This window comes from Dendronephthya gigantea, unplaced genomic scaffold, assembly GCF_004324835.1.
Source record: "Dendronephthya gigantea isolate DGI-Jeju-01 unplaced genomic scaffold, DenGig_1.0 000028F, whole genome shotgun sequence".
Taxonomy (NCBI): Eukaryota; Metazoa; Cnidaria; class Anthozoa; order Malacalcyonacea; family Nephtheidae; genus Dendronephthya; species Dendronephthya gigantea.
Genome location: NW_021163038.1, coordinates 149,227 through 163,066, shown reverse-complemented (window position 1 = coordinate 163,066; position 13,840 = coordinate 149,227). Strand labels below are relative to the sequence as shown.

The 13,840-nt window shown below is 38.4% G+C and overlaps 3 protein-coding genes across 3 annotated transcripts; all 3 read right to left on the bottom strand.

Annotated features, from left to right (window-relative positions):
* Positions 1 to 154: 154 nt before the first annotated feature.
* Positions 155 to 1,896, bottom strand: LOC114523544 (potassium channel subfamily K member 2-like). The gene is made up of 4 exons (XM_028544505.1): positions 1,568 to 1,896; positions 1,407 to 1,487; positions 1,145 to 1,316; positions 155 to 565 (listed from the first exon to the last, which is right to left on the bottom strand). Exons 1-4 carry the CDS (start codon positions 1,875 to 1,877, stop codon positions 178 to 180), a joined length of 951 nt encoding a protein of 316 aa, XP_028400306.1. The 5' UTR covers positions 1,878 to 1,896; the 3' UTR covers positions 155 to 177.
* A 461-nt stretch (positions 1,897 to 2,357) lies between these two features.
* LOC114523541 (probable serine racemase) lies at positions 2,358 to 4,020 on the bottom strand. Its single transcript, XM_028544501.1, has 5 exons — positions 3,784 to 4,020; positions 3,360 to 3,596; positions 3,106 to 3,231; positions 2,847 to 3,018; positions 2,358 to 2,692 (listed from the first exon to the last, which is right to left on the bottom strand). Exons 1-5 carry the CDS (start codon positions 3,943 to 3,945, stop codon positions 2,379 to 2,381), a joined length of 1,011 nt encoding a protein of 336 aa, XP_028400302.1. The 5' UTR covers positions 3,946 to 4,020; the 3' UTR covers positions 2,358 to 2,378.
* Positions 4,021 to 4,290: 270 nt separating this feature from the next.
* Positions 4,291 to 13,781, bottom strand: LOC114523534 (transcription elongation factor SPT6-like). The gene is made up of 29 exons (XM_028544493.1): positions 13,454 to 13,781; positions 12,831 to 12,901; positions 12,576 to 12,722; positions 12,319 to 12,391; positions 12,085 to 12,166; positions 11,769 to 11,952; positions 11,618 to 11,704; positions 11,380 to 11,481; positions 11,186 to 11,293; positions 10,993 to 11,082; positions 10,781 to 10,923; positions 10,398 to 10,618; positions 9,941 to 10,227; positions 9,614 to 9,762; positions 9,387 to 9,429; positions 9,164 to 9,307; positions 8,779 to 9,030; positions 8,426 to 8,638; positions 8,161 to 8,298; positions 7,910 to 8,077; positions 7,591 to 7,818; positions 7,029 to 7,433; positions 6,737 to 6,877; positions 6,557 to 6,663; positions 6,393 to 6,481; positions 6,197 to 6,312; positions 5,966 to 6,088; positions 5,527 to 5,878; positions 4,291 to 5,437 (listed from the first exon to the last, which is right to left on the bottom strand). The coding sequence occupies exons 1-29, from the start codon at positions 13,671 to 13,673 to the stop codon at positions 5,121 to 5,123; spliced, it is 4,800 nt and encodes a 1,599-aa protein (XP_028400294.1). The 5' UTR covers positions 13,674 to 13,781; the 3' UTR covers positions 4,291 to 5,120.
* Between the last annotated feature and the right edge of the window lie 59 nt (positions 13,782 to 13,840).

Sequence of the window (13,840 nt, the reverse complement as noted above, 5' to 3'; positions counted from 1 at the left end):
ACAAACATATTGCTTTGAGCTTTTAATTTAATTTAAATATGATAATTATTCTCTTAGAGATAATAAATTAGAATTAGTGAAAACCGTAGCTTAAAAGATAGATCAAAACCGTAGCTCTAAAGATGGATCTTTCTTCTGTATTTTTAAAGTCAGAATATAACGTCAGAATTTCATGTGTCATAATGTGTTCAAAGAAATTCCAGATACTGTCTTGTTCTGTTCATTTTCAACTACTTCCAACGCACAACCTTCATTTTTTTGACCAATATTTTCACCTCGTCCGCTGCCATTCACACCTTCCATTGCAGTCTCACCAGTCTCGTCTCCAACTCTCTCTACAAATTTCTTCTCCAACGCGTTTTGAATGGACACCAAAATACAAGATACTTGACAGAGTCCGATGATCAAACCTATCACGTTAAATCTTAACATAATTGTCCGTCCCACATCGTCTTCGTAGTAAGGTTTGCCGTCGTTAATAATATAATCCCCAAAACCAACAGTCGACATGCATATCCATAGGAAATATACACCTTCAATTATCGACCATCCATCGTAATAATATCTAGGTTGAAATAAAATGTTTAATTTAGTCTTTTGTATATTACAAAGACTGCAAACTCCAAAGCAATGGAGTTAAAAACTTGTCTTCCTTATTTTCATTAATGTCTTTCTTTTCATCTTATACTGAGAATAATAATATTGATAAATTAGTTTCGAAGTCGCAAAACACTTCTCTTTTTAGTAATATTTTCTTCATCACAGCGTGAATTTTTTCAACCGCACTCAAACGATGTTTGTTACGAAATTCGTCTCAAAGACGTTTTTGAAAAGTTCATAAGTAAAAAAATCTTCGAAAAACTTCTAGGACTATATGCAGAAGTTACTACGACTTTATACGTATGCCATATACTGATGTTTAACAATTATTGGATGAGGTTGAGTATGATATCGAGAATTACCAAGCCGAAGTTTGCGTTTAGTGATATGCAAAGTTATCAAGGTCAAGGTAATAACGCTTACCTCGACCTTGATAACTTTGCATATCACAAAAACCTCATCCAATAATTGTTTATTCATAGAACTATAGATAGCCTAGTAATGATAATATCTGTCATCATTGTCACTTAATGTCTGAACTTACTTAGTCATAATGCTTCCTATAATGAAAAACAACATTAGGACAAAAATGTTCATTGCTATCGTTTTGCCGTGTAAATTTTTAAGTTCCCTTTTCAAAATTCTCTTCTCGATAAATATGACAGCCTTTCGCTGATGTACAGCCATTCGTTCACCACATGCTGAGAGCATTAGTCCTGCAATAAAGGTGATTTGCAATTTGCATTAACTGTAAGGAAAACAGCTGAATGTAATATGTCAATTGCTGAAGAATCAATTTCCTTTACCTGTAATGGGAATGGCAAACATTGCATAAATTATCACCATTAACTGACCCAAGGTTGTGGTTGGTGTTTGATGGCCAAATCCTAGAACATTTAAGCTTTTGTAAGAACAAATGTAGCAGTTGTTATGATTCTTTATAATTCCTCATAATCATCTTACTTACCGATTGTAAAAGCAACTGTTCCTGCGAAAAAATAACATCCAGTAAAATCCCAGACATCCCAATTCTTATTCTCATTTTTCCATAATCTTCTGCGTAGTTGTTTAACTGTGTGATTCATATCCCGGGCAGATATATTGTATTTAAGGCTAATATTCCTCACAACACTGTCCAATATCTCACTGCTGTTTGGCCGTGAATGTCCAACAGGTTCATCGTTTTTGTATTCTATGGCATGAAACACGGCAGCGCCGATTAAGAGACAAAGTATGAATGCAAGGACTTCCACAAGAAACCTTCTCAATTTTGCCATGATGTACAGGTAATCTTCAATAAATCATCCTTTAATACAGTTTTTTTTTCTTTCAATGCTTAATGCAAGTGAACCTGCCAATAAACTCGGCAAGGAACCTTTTGTCACATCAGTAAACCTTTAAAATACTCTCATATGGTTCTTAGCACATCTTTTTCACTTGTTAGTAACGTGTGTTTGCCTTGAGCATTGAAAAATACAGCTTTTCTAAATTGTTTATTATGACCTCAGCCGGTTTTCGCGGTAACCTGCGGTTTTTTGCAACATGTAAAACGATTGCATTTATTGATGATAAGTAAGCACCTGTGGAGTCAATAAATTATTCATATTTCCTGAGTTAATCAACCAACTTTAATTACGCTGTATTTTGTTGAAACTAATAAATATTGATAAGTGTTCTTAGAGAGAACGCGTCATGTTAATCTCAACACTTAGCTACTTTAGAAAACATAGCTACTTTAGAAATATCTTATACAAGAAATGTACTCAGTCAACACATATCTAGTTTCTACTCAGACTAGGTTCAACTGATGATGGAGGAAATTTATCAAAATCCATATTTCCTCCACAAAGAAGAACAGCAATGTTTTTCAAACCCGCAGTCCTTTTCCGAAACTTCTCATTAAGTACAGCTGCTACAACCACACCTGACGAAGGCTCTATAACTACCTTCATACGCTCAATTACCAATCTTGTCCCATGAATAATCTCTTCCTCAGTCACTGTAATCACATCATCAACATACTGTTGAATGATTGGCCATGTCAACTGACCAACACTTGTACGCAAGCCATCTGCAATTGTGTCAGGAGGACCTTAAAAACAGATAATATTTTTTGATGACTATTAAAATAATGTTTCAACTAACTAAATGGTTATGCACAAATAAAAATCAAGCAATCACCAAAAATAGAAGTGCAACATTGTTTTGAATGTCCAACAATATAATTTCCATTCAGATGAACCCACCTGGTAATGGTATTCTTTTCTTTGCTGCGAATGATTTTGCACAGTCATCAGCATTCAGAGGTTCAGCTGCAAATATCTTAACATCAGGTTTTGTGTTTTTCACAGCAACACAAACACCACTGAGCAAGCCTCCTCCTCCGACAGGAACCACAATCGCCTCAACATCTGGTACCTGAGCACATGAGAAATGAAGAGTGTTATTGCAAGCTCTGGTGCTCATGCAGAACAGTTTAAAACTGATAAAGTAAATCATGCTTACCTGCTCTAATACTTCAAGACCTATTGTCCCTTGACCTGCAATCACATTGAGATTATCAAATGGATGAATCAAGTGTCCATTTGCACCAACTGACTTTAAAACATCAGCACAGGTTCCTTCACGGCTCTTAAGTCAAAAACAAATGTCAGGTTATAAAATACCAGATGATTGACAGTCAGACATGCCTCCATACATTGGCTGTAATCATGAGATTACGTGCTGTACATTTTATTGTTCAATAATTCTTAACCAACCTTCTGTGTATTGATGCACTCAGTGACCTGTGCCCCATAGGTATTCATCACAGCCTCTTTCTTCACAGAGGGAGCATCAGAGGGCATCACAATGTGAGCTTTAACCCCTCGTAGTTTAGATGCTAGTGCAATAGCCTGGGCGTGGTTACCACTGCTGTGTGTGACGATGGTCATCTGACTTTTGTCTTCTTTGCATTCTTCAACAAGCTTACCAACTGCATTTGATGCACCTCGGAACTGAAATTACAAATTATGGTTAAAACCGAGTGGAACTAGTCTAGGGGGTATTAAGCAGACGTTTTACTAACTAGTTTGATAAGTTTGAATTGCACACAGATCATACATGCAAACGACAATACATACCAGAAAACTTAAGGATTTACAGAGGTTATATGATAGGTCGATACACAAAGAGCATGCTCACCTTAAAAGCTCCAACCTTTTGAAATATTTCACATTTAAAGAAAAGCGACTTGCCAGCCATCTCGTCGAGTGTTGAACAAGTCATTATTGGCGTACGATGAATATACGGCGCGATTCTCTTGCTTGCTTCCTGCACATCTTTCAAAGCTACTCTTGCAGACATTTTGTTTACCAAATAATTGAAATAAATATAAAATGAACTAAACTAAAACGGTATTTGAGTAATTTGACTATTTCACTTGCATGGCGCTTGAAAGCCTTTATCTCAAAATAACACAACGTATCGGGTTTCAATTTAGAACCGATGAAATTAATCAGATGTAATTAAGTAATGAACCATTAATTGGTAAATTTAATTCAGTTCATTGGGTATTATTTGCAACATTAGAGAAAGGATATAATGAGTAGTTGAGCAGGGAGATTCACTATATTTTATATCAGAGGATTGTAAATGTCCACCAAAGGATTTGAAATCAGTTATTTACTAACAAGTTGAGAAAACATATACATTTATTTCACAATAACCAAATACATACATACAAAACTTATTTCACCAATTATTAGAAGCTTTAACAGCCTAAATAACTACCATTTAATACACGACTCCAGTCACTCGACATAAGACTTTGAAAACACGATGGATAAAAGCAGGATTTTTTTGCCAGTGCGATTTTTACCTTTTTTTTACATAGGTTTGGCTTGGCATATTGTGCTCCTTAATGACTAATGAGTTCTTATAACAACTACATTGACTTATTATTTTTAGCATTGGGTAAGTTTTACAGCACAGCTGATTTAGTTCAACTTACTGGAGCCAAGAAAGCTGAGCTAAATCATGTATCAACTCCCAGCAAACTTGACTGAACATTTCTATGAGAACATCAGTGTGATGTTATCTGCAGTTTTTCTACCGTAGGACAGTGGCAAGTTTCCAATTCTGTCGAATCCAATTCACTTCTGATGAATGTTTTGTGGTGTGTTGTCTTTTAATGTCACAGATATATGGGAAGAAAATGGAGTAATGCCAGCCAATGTTATACGTCAGAAGAGTATTGGATTCGTTCAAAATTGGTTCAGACAAAATTGGTTCGTGGGAACAGATCTCTGGAAACATTCTTTTACAAGGACAGGTTATTATTTCCTGTTTCAACCGCGAAAACGCCGACGTCATGGAGATGGTGATAAGGTGAGGTACTGGAAACAAAGAGAACTCGGCATTTTTGTAGGTGAAACATAAAATAATTACCCACAAACACACGCAATCTTCAGCTTCCAACTAGTTCCAGGACATTCTTTCACAAAGCCTAACACGCGATCGACACAAGACTATTCCCAGTACTATCTCGAGTACGTGGGTTGTTGAAATTGTTGTGGGAATTGTTGTGTATAACCAAACTGCTGATATTGTCCCCGCGAAGTTTGCGGGCTCTGTTGAGCAACGGCTGCGGTCAAGTTCGTTATCATTTGTTGATCTTTGAGGACACCCCCCGGGAACGGTTGACGAAGATGAGGCATGATTTTTGATGGGTCTACTTGCGGGGTAGCGTTCCGTGGGGTCGAACCTCGTGGGGTTGAATCTCGTGCAGGAGTAAAATCCGCCGGGGTGTAGGGGGTATTGTCTGTGGCACCTGATGATCGCTGACGAGGCGACACACCTGAAACAATGGCAATTAGTTAGATAATTAGTACCTAATTAACACTAAATACTTCATTAGGAAGCTGTTAGTTATTTATACATACAAACCTGGGATAGGATCTCTGAAATGTTCCTTGAACCATTTAAAAAGAGCGTTTAATGTTGCATGAATGCGACCTCGATACTTGAAGCCATCAGGAGTCACTGAAACGTATTCTATACGAGGTTTAGTACGGGGCATATAACCCAGGAGAAACTTGCCCGGACATTCTTTTGTGGAAGACAAGAAATACGGGATGCGTTTTGGAGCCTTTGTTTTTTCAGTTTTTAAGATTTCCTGCATGGTTGTTCTGTTTCCACCCTCCGTGTCTTTGTAGTATTTGTGGGAGAGAATATCTCGCGCAAACGACGACATTGGTTGAATATGACGAGCTATGATTTCATCCAAGTCCTCGAATTCCTAAATGAAAGATATGCAAGCAAAAATCTGATGAAACAACTGTTGAATCAAGCGGTTTCAAGTCACAGGATTGGATTGTTACTCCACCTCATTTTCAATCCAAAGCGATTTTCCTAAACTGAAGGCATTGTGTTTTCCTTGTTCTTTAATATCAATGTGTTGATATATTCCCTCGTCAACCTTCCATGTGACCGTCAGATGATCTGAACCCTGCGAGTAAATCACGTAGTAAAATGTTTAGACAGCATGAGAGTCGTTGGATGGGACTTCAAATCTCCAAACTAACCAAGTTTTATAGCTACCAGCATGCATACAGACCTTACTGCTGGGTCTAACGATGCACTCTCCCTGCTCCATTCCAGATAGTTTCTTTTCAGCATCTTTAAACGCGATGTTTTGAAATGCAGGATGAACGATCACCCTCTTTATGTAGCCTAAGTTGCATGAAAATATCCAGAATATGATGAGGAACGACTCTTTGGCAAAACAGTTGAAATAAATCGAGAAATCTTACTCGGTCTGTTTGCTTTTTTCTGCGCGTCTTTCACAGCCTTTTTATCTCGATCTTCAGCTGGTTGATCAAAATATGTATCTTTGAGGCGACTGAAAATAAACAGACATCATGGTTCTCACCAAGAAACGTTTTTCCGTTTAGTTCTCTGGTTTCAAATCACTTACCCGTATTTCCCATCTCTGTCTTCAAGATCTGAGGATCTACACGTCAGGTCGACCTGGAATCTCTCCACATTTATATTTGTCACGCGACAATGAACCATTAAACCAACCTAGAAACAAGGTTTATTAGATCGGTTGCGACCAAATCAACAGAAAAACGGTTTATTTAATGTTTTCCTTTACCTTCACTCTGTCTTGTGGGGATTTAATGTGTTTGTCACTAATCATTTTTGTCGGAATGAAACCATTAATACCATTTTCAAGTCGCGTTCTAACACCAACAATCTGTCCGGGGCAACTGCCATTATCAAAATGAGTCCACACCTGGGTAAAAATGCATGAATTATTATGTTTGTGGTCTCAATATCAGGCAAAATAAAACTGGTTTAGTTTAGGTTTCCTCCTGTAATAAAACTGGATCAACAAGAGATGGATTCGTAGAGCTACCCAGCATTAAATGTTTGATGAGATATACCTCGCTCAGATCACCGAAGGTATTATTTGTGCAGAATGGACACTGCCAAAGGCCAGTATCATCGTCTTTCACGGGGTCAGCATTATCCAGTCTTTCTCGGTTCGGTTTCCTATACGCAAATCCCGTCACAACACACGTGACCAACTTCCCGTAATGCAGCGTCTCTTTCGTTTCTCCGGTCAGCAATCGGAAACGGTCCTCCACGGAGATTTCCCGATACGGCGGCCGCCGATCTTTATAGCGGCCAAACAACTCATCACGGATATCATAGAGAGTTGTTCGCTTGTTTCCATACCCCTGCCGTTCAAGCTCTTCAGCAAATGCGTCTAAATCCAGATCTTTGAGACGCTCAGGACTCTCCAAGATTTCCTCAAGAGCAGCTGATGGATTAGAATCCTCGTTTGTCTAAACAAGGTAAAGTTCGAGGTTTACCCGGGTGGAGGGAGGGGGTTCGCTTGCAACAACCACCCATCCAAGAGAACCACAGACTACCTTGAACTGGAGTGATGCCAGGAATAATGTTATGCTCTGAATGAAGAAAAATGATGAAGAAGCATCTCACCTCATCATACTCCAAGGCATCAACCGCCATCTTTCTTGCCCACTCGTACGTTTCAGGGTGAATTCTTGACCCGTCTAAGACCTCTATATAATTAACTGTATTCTCATTCAACGATGACGTGTCGATCTTGATGAATCCAGCCGTGTTTAAAAAGCCTTTCGGTCCCATGCCGCAGACGGTCACAAGCTGGGATCGGTTCTCGAGTTTGCTGCTTTGCTGACGTAAGCTCTGAAAACAAAACAATTGTGACATAAAAATAAGACCCTGGCTTAGCGATACAATGCAGGAAGATGAACTGAAATGATGACTGTCAACACACCTTGATCAGAGCAGAACCCTTCCTCGGACCTAAGCCACAGACAAACTGAATCAAACCCGACGTATGGGGGAAGTCCATCACCCTGTTTGGATCCACGCCAACTTCATTCACCACGGTCACAAAGACCGTTCGTAATGACTTCAGCAGCTCTTCTGTAGGGATGAGATTCTGTGGGAACAGATAAAGTTGAACAAGACGATTAACCTCTAACAGCACTTGTTTGACTTTCTAGAAACAATGAACACACAAACCTGTCTTGGATGAAGTCTTAAACACAATAATTCCTCCTCGTCGATACACAAACTGGAGAACTCTGCAACAGGATCTTGAATGCGCCGACCAACTGAGATTGCTCGTCTTAAAATGGCTGGATATTCACGAAACTCCGTCTAACGAGAAAAACAAAACAAAAAGGAAACACCTCATTAATACGTATATAAGTACAATGTACTCTGCGCTGGATGCAATCGAATCTGTTCATCAAATCAAATCTTTAACATGAATGGATGAGTGTACCTCAGCTCTGGGAGATTTTTCAAATATCTCAGCAACTTCATGGTCAACTAACTCCACATTTATTGGCGCAATTTGATTTTCCTGCTCAAGTTCTCTCATGGAAAGTTTGATGTCTTCAAGAATGCTTTGAGAATCACGACTGCCCGTCGCCACGGCAACGACATGAGGACGTTTCTTTAGGACAAACTGTTTCAATGTTTCTAAATCTTCTTCCTGTTGAAAAGACGTTAACGTTTAGGTTTCCTCCTGTAGTAACTAACACTGGATCAATAAGAAATGATCCTCTAGAAAGAACAGTTTAGAACTGATAGAACCATTCAGTATAAAATAAAGTCAGTTTTGTAATAACCGACCTTCTTCTCTCGTTCTTTAGCTCTGTTTGAATTTCTTTTCTTCATGATGAAGCTGAGTTTAAGAAAGTCTCCAACTTGTCCGCCGCCGTTCAACATCACAAAGAACACTGGCGTCTGCGGGTCTGAAGGCACAGCCACGGAGAGTACGCGTAGGCCCTGGGGACCAGAGTACATATCATATTCTTCGTCATCATGTTGCTCAGCTTGGTAAGGCGCGACTTCTACAAGGGAATACAACCGACGACACGCACTCTAGAAAACACAGAAGCGGATCAAATGATATAAAGAATAGCATCATACAGTACCCTGCCTTAGTTGGTGCCTGAACTGCCTGAAAGTATATCTTAAACCAGAGCTAAAGGGTGTAGATTTCCCTCAATTATACCTTGATAACAAAGTCTTTAGCTTCTTGTAATAGTTTCTCTTCAAGTTCTTTTGCAAATAATGGATACAACATTTGATAGAATGTTCGATACAAGGCTTGGGTTCGCTGTGCATTCCACATCTGGACGAGGTTACTAAACTCATCCTGGGTAAGAAGAAAAGATGGTTTTAGCTTTGTGAAATTTTTACATTTGAAATTAATATGAACACGATAATAAACGTACTCTGTAGTACAACTGCTTTGCTTCATCGTAATAAGAATGAAATCTAAGAAGATAACAATAATTTTAATTCAAACATCGTCTTAGTCACAATTTCAAATTATAACATTTCAAATACCAGATTACGTTTTTCATTAATGCTTATGGTCACCGTTGTCCTTATATGTTCAACCTTGTTGCCAAATGCTAACCTATGTCCCTGCATGCTTACGCTATCCCTGTATGCTCACCCTTGTCCCATATCAATCCCAATCTTCAGTTCAATATATCCCTCTTCCTTGGCTTTATGCACCTGCAGAAACATTTCTCCCTTCAAATCAGCGACCGGCTTATCTTTGACGTATTTGAACGGGTAATACTCGTGATCTTTATCAATGTCCTGAAAAAATTGAAAAAAAACTAAGCCAGCAGGGCATGGCTGTTATAGCAAAACACAATATCGAATAGTAAATAACAAAATATCACAATGAATTGACGAACTAATATCCAATACAGTCAAAACGAGATTTGCTATCAACTAGCTAACTTTTCCCGCCAGAATTCCGCCCCCCCCTTACCTTCTTTCCTTTCTTAGTCGGTGTTATGTTAATTTTAGCTCGTTCACTGAATATCTGTCGAATGCATTGTCTCACGAGTGGATCACGTGCAATCTGCATGGCAACCATGTGACGTGTTCCCTCCAATACTGTCTCAGTAGTCGGGAACATACTGGAGAGATGCTCTTCAGCCGCCTCCCCAGGCTCCATGGGATATTGCTCGGTCTCGTGTCGTTGATAATTATCACGTAAATTCTCCCCGAACTGTTCCGGTGTCAGACCAAACTTTTTAGCAAAACCGCCAAGACCTGAAATACAAAAACAATGGATCAATAAGAGATGATCCTTACTGGACCTCTAGGAAGAACAGTTTAGAACTGATAGAGCTATCCAGTATAAATAAAGTTAGTTTAGTTTAGGTTTCCTCCTGTAGTAACACTGGATCAATAAGAGATGATCTTCCAGAGACGTTTTCTACCTGCATCTCGACAGATCGTGTACAAATCTCTTCTCTTTGGCATCTTAAGTCTTTCTCCTGTTTCTTCATCTTGTGTTTCTTCGTCATCGTCATTTTTTTCCCCATCTTCTTGCGGTTTCTTCTTCTTTGCCAGTCTCATGGCGGGAATCTCGTGACCGTAATATAACATGAAGTGAGAGTAGACATCTCGTAGTTCCTCCATTGTTTGTACCGCCTCCAGCCTGGAATAAAATGATGTTATCAAACAGAATAAGACGCGCAGCTCTTGGAGAATGAGGAAGCCTGGTCTAAAAGCTATCATTTACAGAATACGTATGTTTTCACCAAATTCCCATTAAGAACTTCAAGGTCGTTTATCTTGATAATTCTAACTCCTTCCTTACTTTTCAATATCATCGTGTTCCAAGATACGTTCGTCTTCATCTAAAGGTTTATCAGGATCTTCTTTCAATTTGTTGTACTGGAAGGTTTGCATTTGTTCAAACAATCGTTTCAAATTCTTTTTTCTTGTATTCAACTGACACCACTGAAAATTATAAATGAACGTGAGCATGTTTCTGATATGATTTATGTTTGAACAAAAACCTGAACTAACCTTTTCATCAAACTGCCAAACTCGCCATAAATCTTCAATTTTAAGCTCTGGTTCAACATATTCTTTGCGATAATACGCAATAAAAGGCACCTGAATTATTCAAAAATAAACGACTAAATATATCTGATTTACTAAAAGTCTAACATGGGGCCTAAGAAAGTATTCATGCAGGACAGCTTGATTTCAAGTTTACCTCAAAGAAATGATTTCTCATGAGGCTGAGAGCTTCACGAATCTTTGGAATTGCTGTGGGCGGCTTCGTGACTGTCGACTGTATAAGTTTATCACCATCTTGAAAGTCCTGAGGTGAAATTATAATCAGACAACTGCATATTGCAGGAATGAAACCTCAGTCACAGAGATAAAAGACACATGTACAAAACATACTTGGTTTGAAATGGGCATTGTCATAAACGCTTGTCTGTATATCCACTCTGCTTCATCATCTAACTCACCATCTTCAGCAGGCTTTGTTGGAATTTCCCGTAACTGGAAAAAAGTAAAATAAAGTATAAGAAAAACCCAGAATTGACCCACTCCACTCCATGGTAATCTCATGTGGCAAATACAATAAATCTTCAACTTCTGACACATCACATCAAACTCTAAGACCAGCAAAAGTTACCTGAAATCGCTCGGGCATGTCTGTGATACGTATGTCATTATCACGATCAGTTAGATGAATTTTTTCCAGCTCACTTGGTTCATAAACCTTAATGGAAAGAACTTGATTGGATAACAACAAACATCAACTACACACTTTCATCATATCTTACATCAAAGATGGTTTTCTTGGATGCTTTTTTCTTTCCTTTTCTTCTCGACTGTCCATCATCATCACTATATTCCTCTTCGTACTCATCTGCTTCTTCGTCTTCTGAATAATCCTCCTGTCCAAATTTCTCAAACTCACCATAGTCGAAATCCAAGCCAAATATATCCTGAGCCTCTTGCAAGGCCCTAAATGATTTTGGAGATATTTTCCATATCACATACAGTACATGTGGTGCCCAACTTTAAACAGTTGAGTTTATATACACTATATTAATTTGAGAGGTTTTAGGAAAGTAAATGGAAGAAATATACAGCTACCTATCCTGAACTTTGCCTCCTTTCTTTCTCGTTTTTTCACGCATAGGTTGGTTCTCATCATCAACTATAAAATCATCTTCTCCTAAAATGTTTAAATTGGGTTTTTAAATTTTCAGAACCGTGAAAACAAGGGGGGGAGGTGATCTGACAGACCTAAAGGGGAGGTAGCCTTGTATGGGATTTTTCTTGACCAATTCCAGGGAGAATTGCAGCTGTAACCATTTATTGAAATACCTTCAGATTCTGAATCATCTAAACCTGCATACTGGTCATCCACTGGTTCTGCTGGAGTTACAGATGCTGCTCTCTGCAATAGTAATTGAATTAATTAAAGTAGGCTGAAGCTTTAACCTGACCCTAGTTCTAGCTATGCATGTATCTGAGCTCTAGTCTTCAAAATTCATCTGTCACTTGTATTTTAAACTGGGAACTATCTGCATATTCTAGTTTAATGAAGACATAGAAGACATATTTTGAATCAATGTACATACAGGTAATTGCTCCAAATCATCATCTTCGAACAACTCATGAGCCAAAGCTTCTCGTTCATCAGCACTGTGGCCACCAACAGAGGCACGATCGTCATCTTCTTCATCCGAATCAATTGGCTTTAATTTCTTTAAACGTTTGTATCTTTTCTTTTCAAAATAAAGAATCAAGAATGAAACATCATAAACTACTGCAATTGCTGACCAAATTATTATCTTAAATAACAAGCTTTGAAATATAATTGGTAGCAAACTTACTCTGTCTAAATTGATTCCCAGATTCTCTTCAATCAGGTCCAGATCCTCCTCATCAACTGCATCATCAAAATCTAAAATAATTACGGCAAAACCCATCAATATGTCATGAAAAATAATTCACTCCTAAACTGGACTGTAAACTGATTTGCAAGGGCTCCAGGAATGATGTGTTTCATACTAATGAAATATCCTTGAAATTAACAGAATTGTTCTCAACGCAATTCAATGAATATTCCCTAGACAGATTGTCTGTGGTAAAGTTTAATCTGAAGAATCAGACAGAGACAAATGACCAGGTGCTAATTATTGTCATTTTCTCAGACACATGTGCCTGAAACACTGGGACAGTCGTTTAATATTAAGAATATTATCTAAACAATATTTCACTGTTTATCAGTATTATTTTGTCTCGTCTCGAAATTTCTCCCCTGTGTATCTTGGATTTCATCAGCCACAGTTGTATTGCACTGATAATATGGTATTCAAGGAACAATATAGTTTCAAATCAACTTGTATAAATCACATAAATAAAATAGAACGATGATATTGACTGAATTCTGTTCAGATTTCATTCGACCCAGACATATTCATCGTGAAATATCATAGCCTTATTGTAGGCTAACCTTTTCTCTTTCTACTCCGAGAGCTCTCGCCTTCATCATCATCGTCGTCATCATCTCCTCCTTCACTTTCCTCGTCGTTTATAATATCATTGGCATCGTCAATGGTGCCTGATTCACGTTCTTCCTGGGCTAATATCTCATCCTCTGCTTGATCATCTTCGCTACCACTGCCGAGATCTTCGCCAGATTCCTCAGCTTCACTGTCAAAGAAATCTGACATGCTTTGCACGGGATTTTATGGGGAAAATTGAGAGAAATTTGAACAAGAAAGAAGAGACTTTTTTTTCAACAGATTTGTTACTCCATTCAATAGCCTCGTTTCCACAATTCACTGAAAATGATGCGCGGTTATGGGGTATGGACTCCACTACCGTCGAATGCACTAAC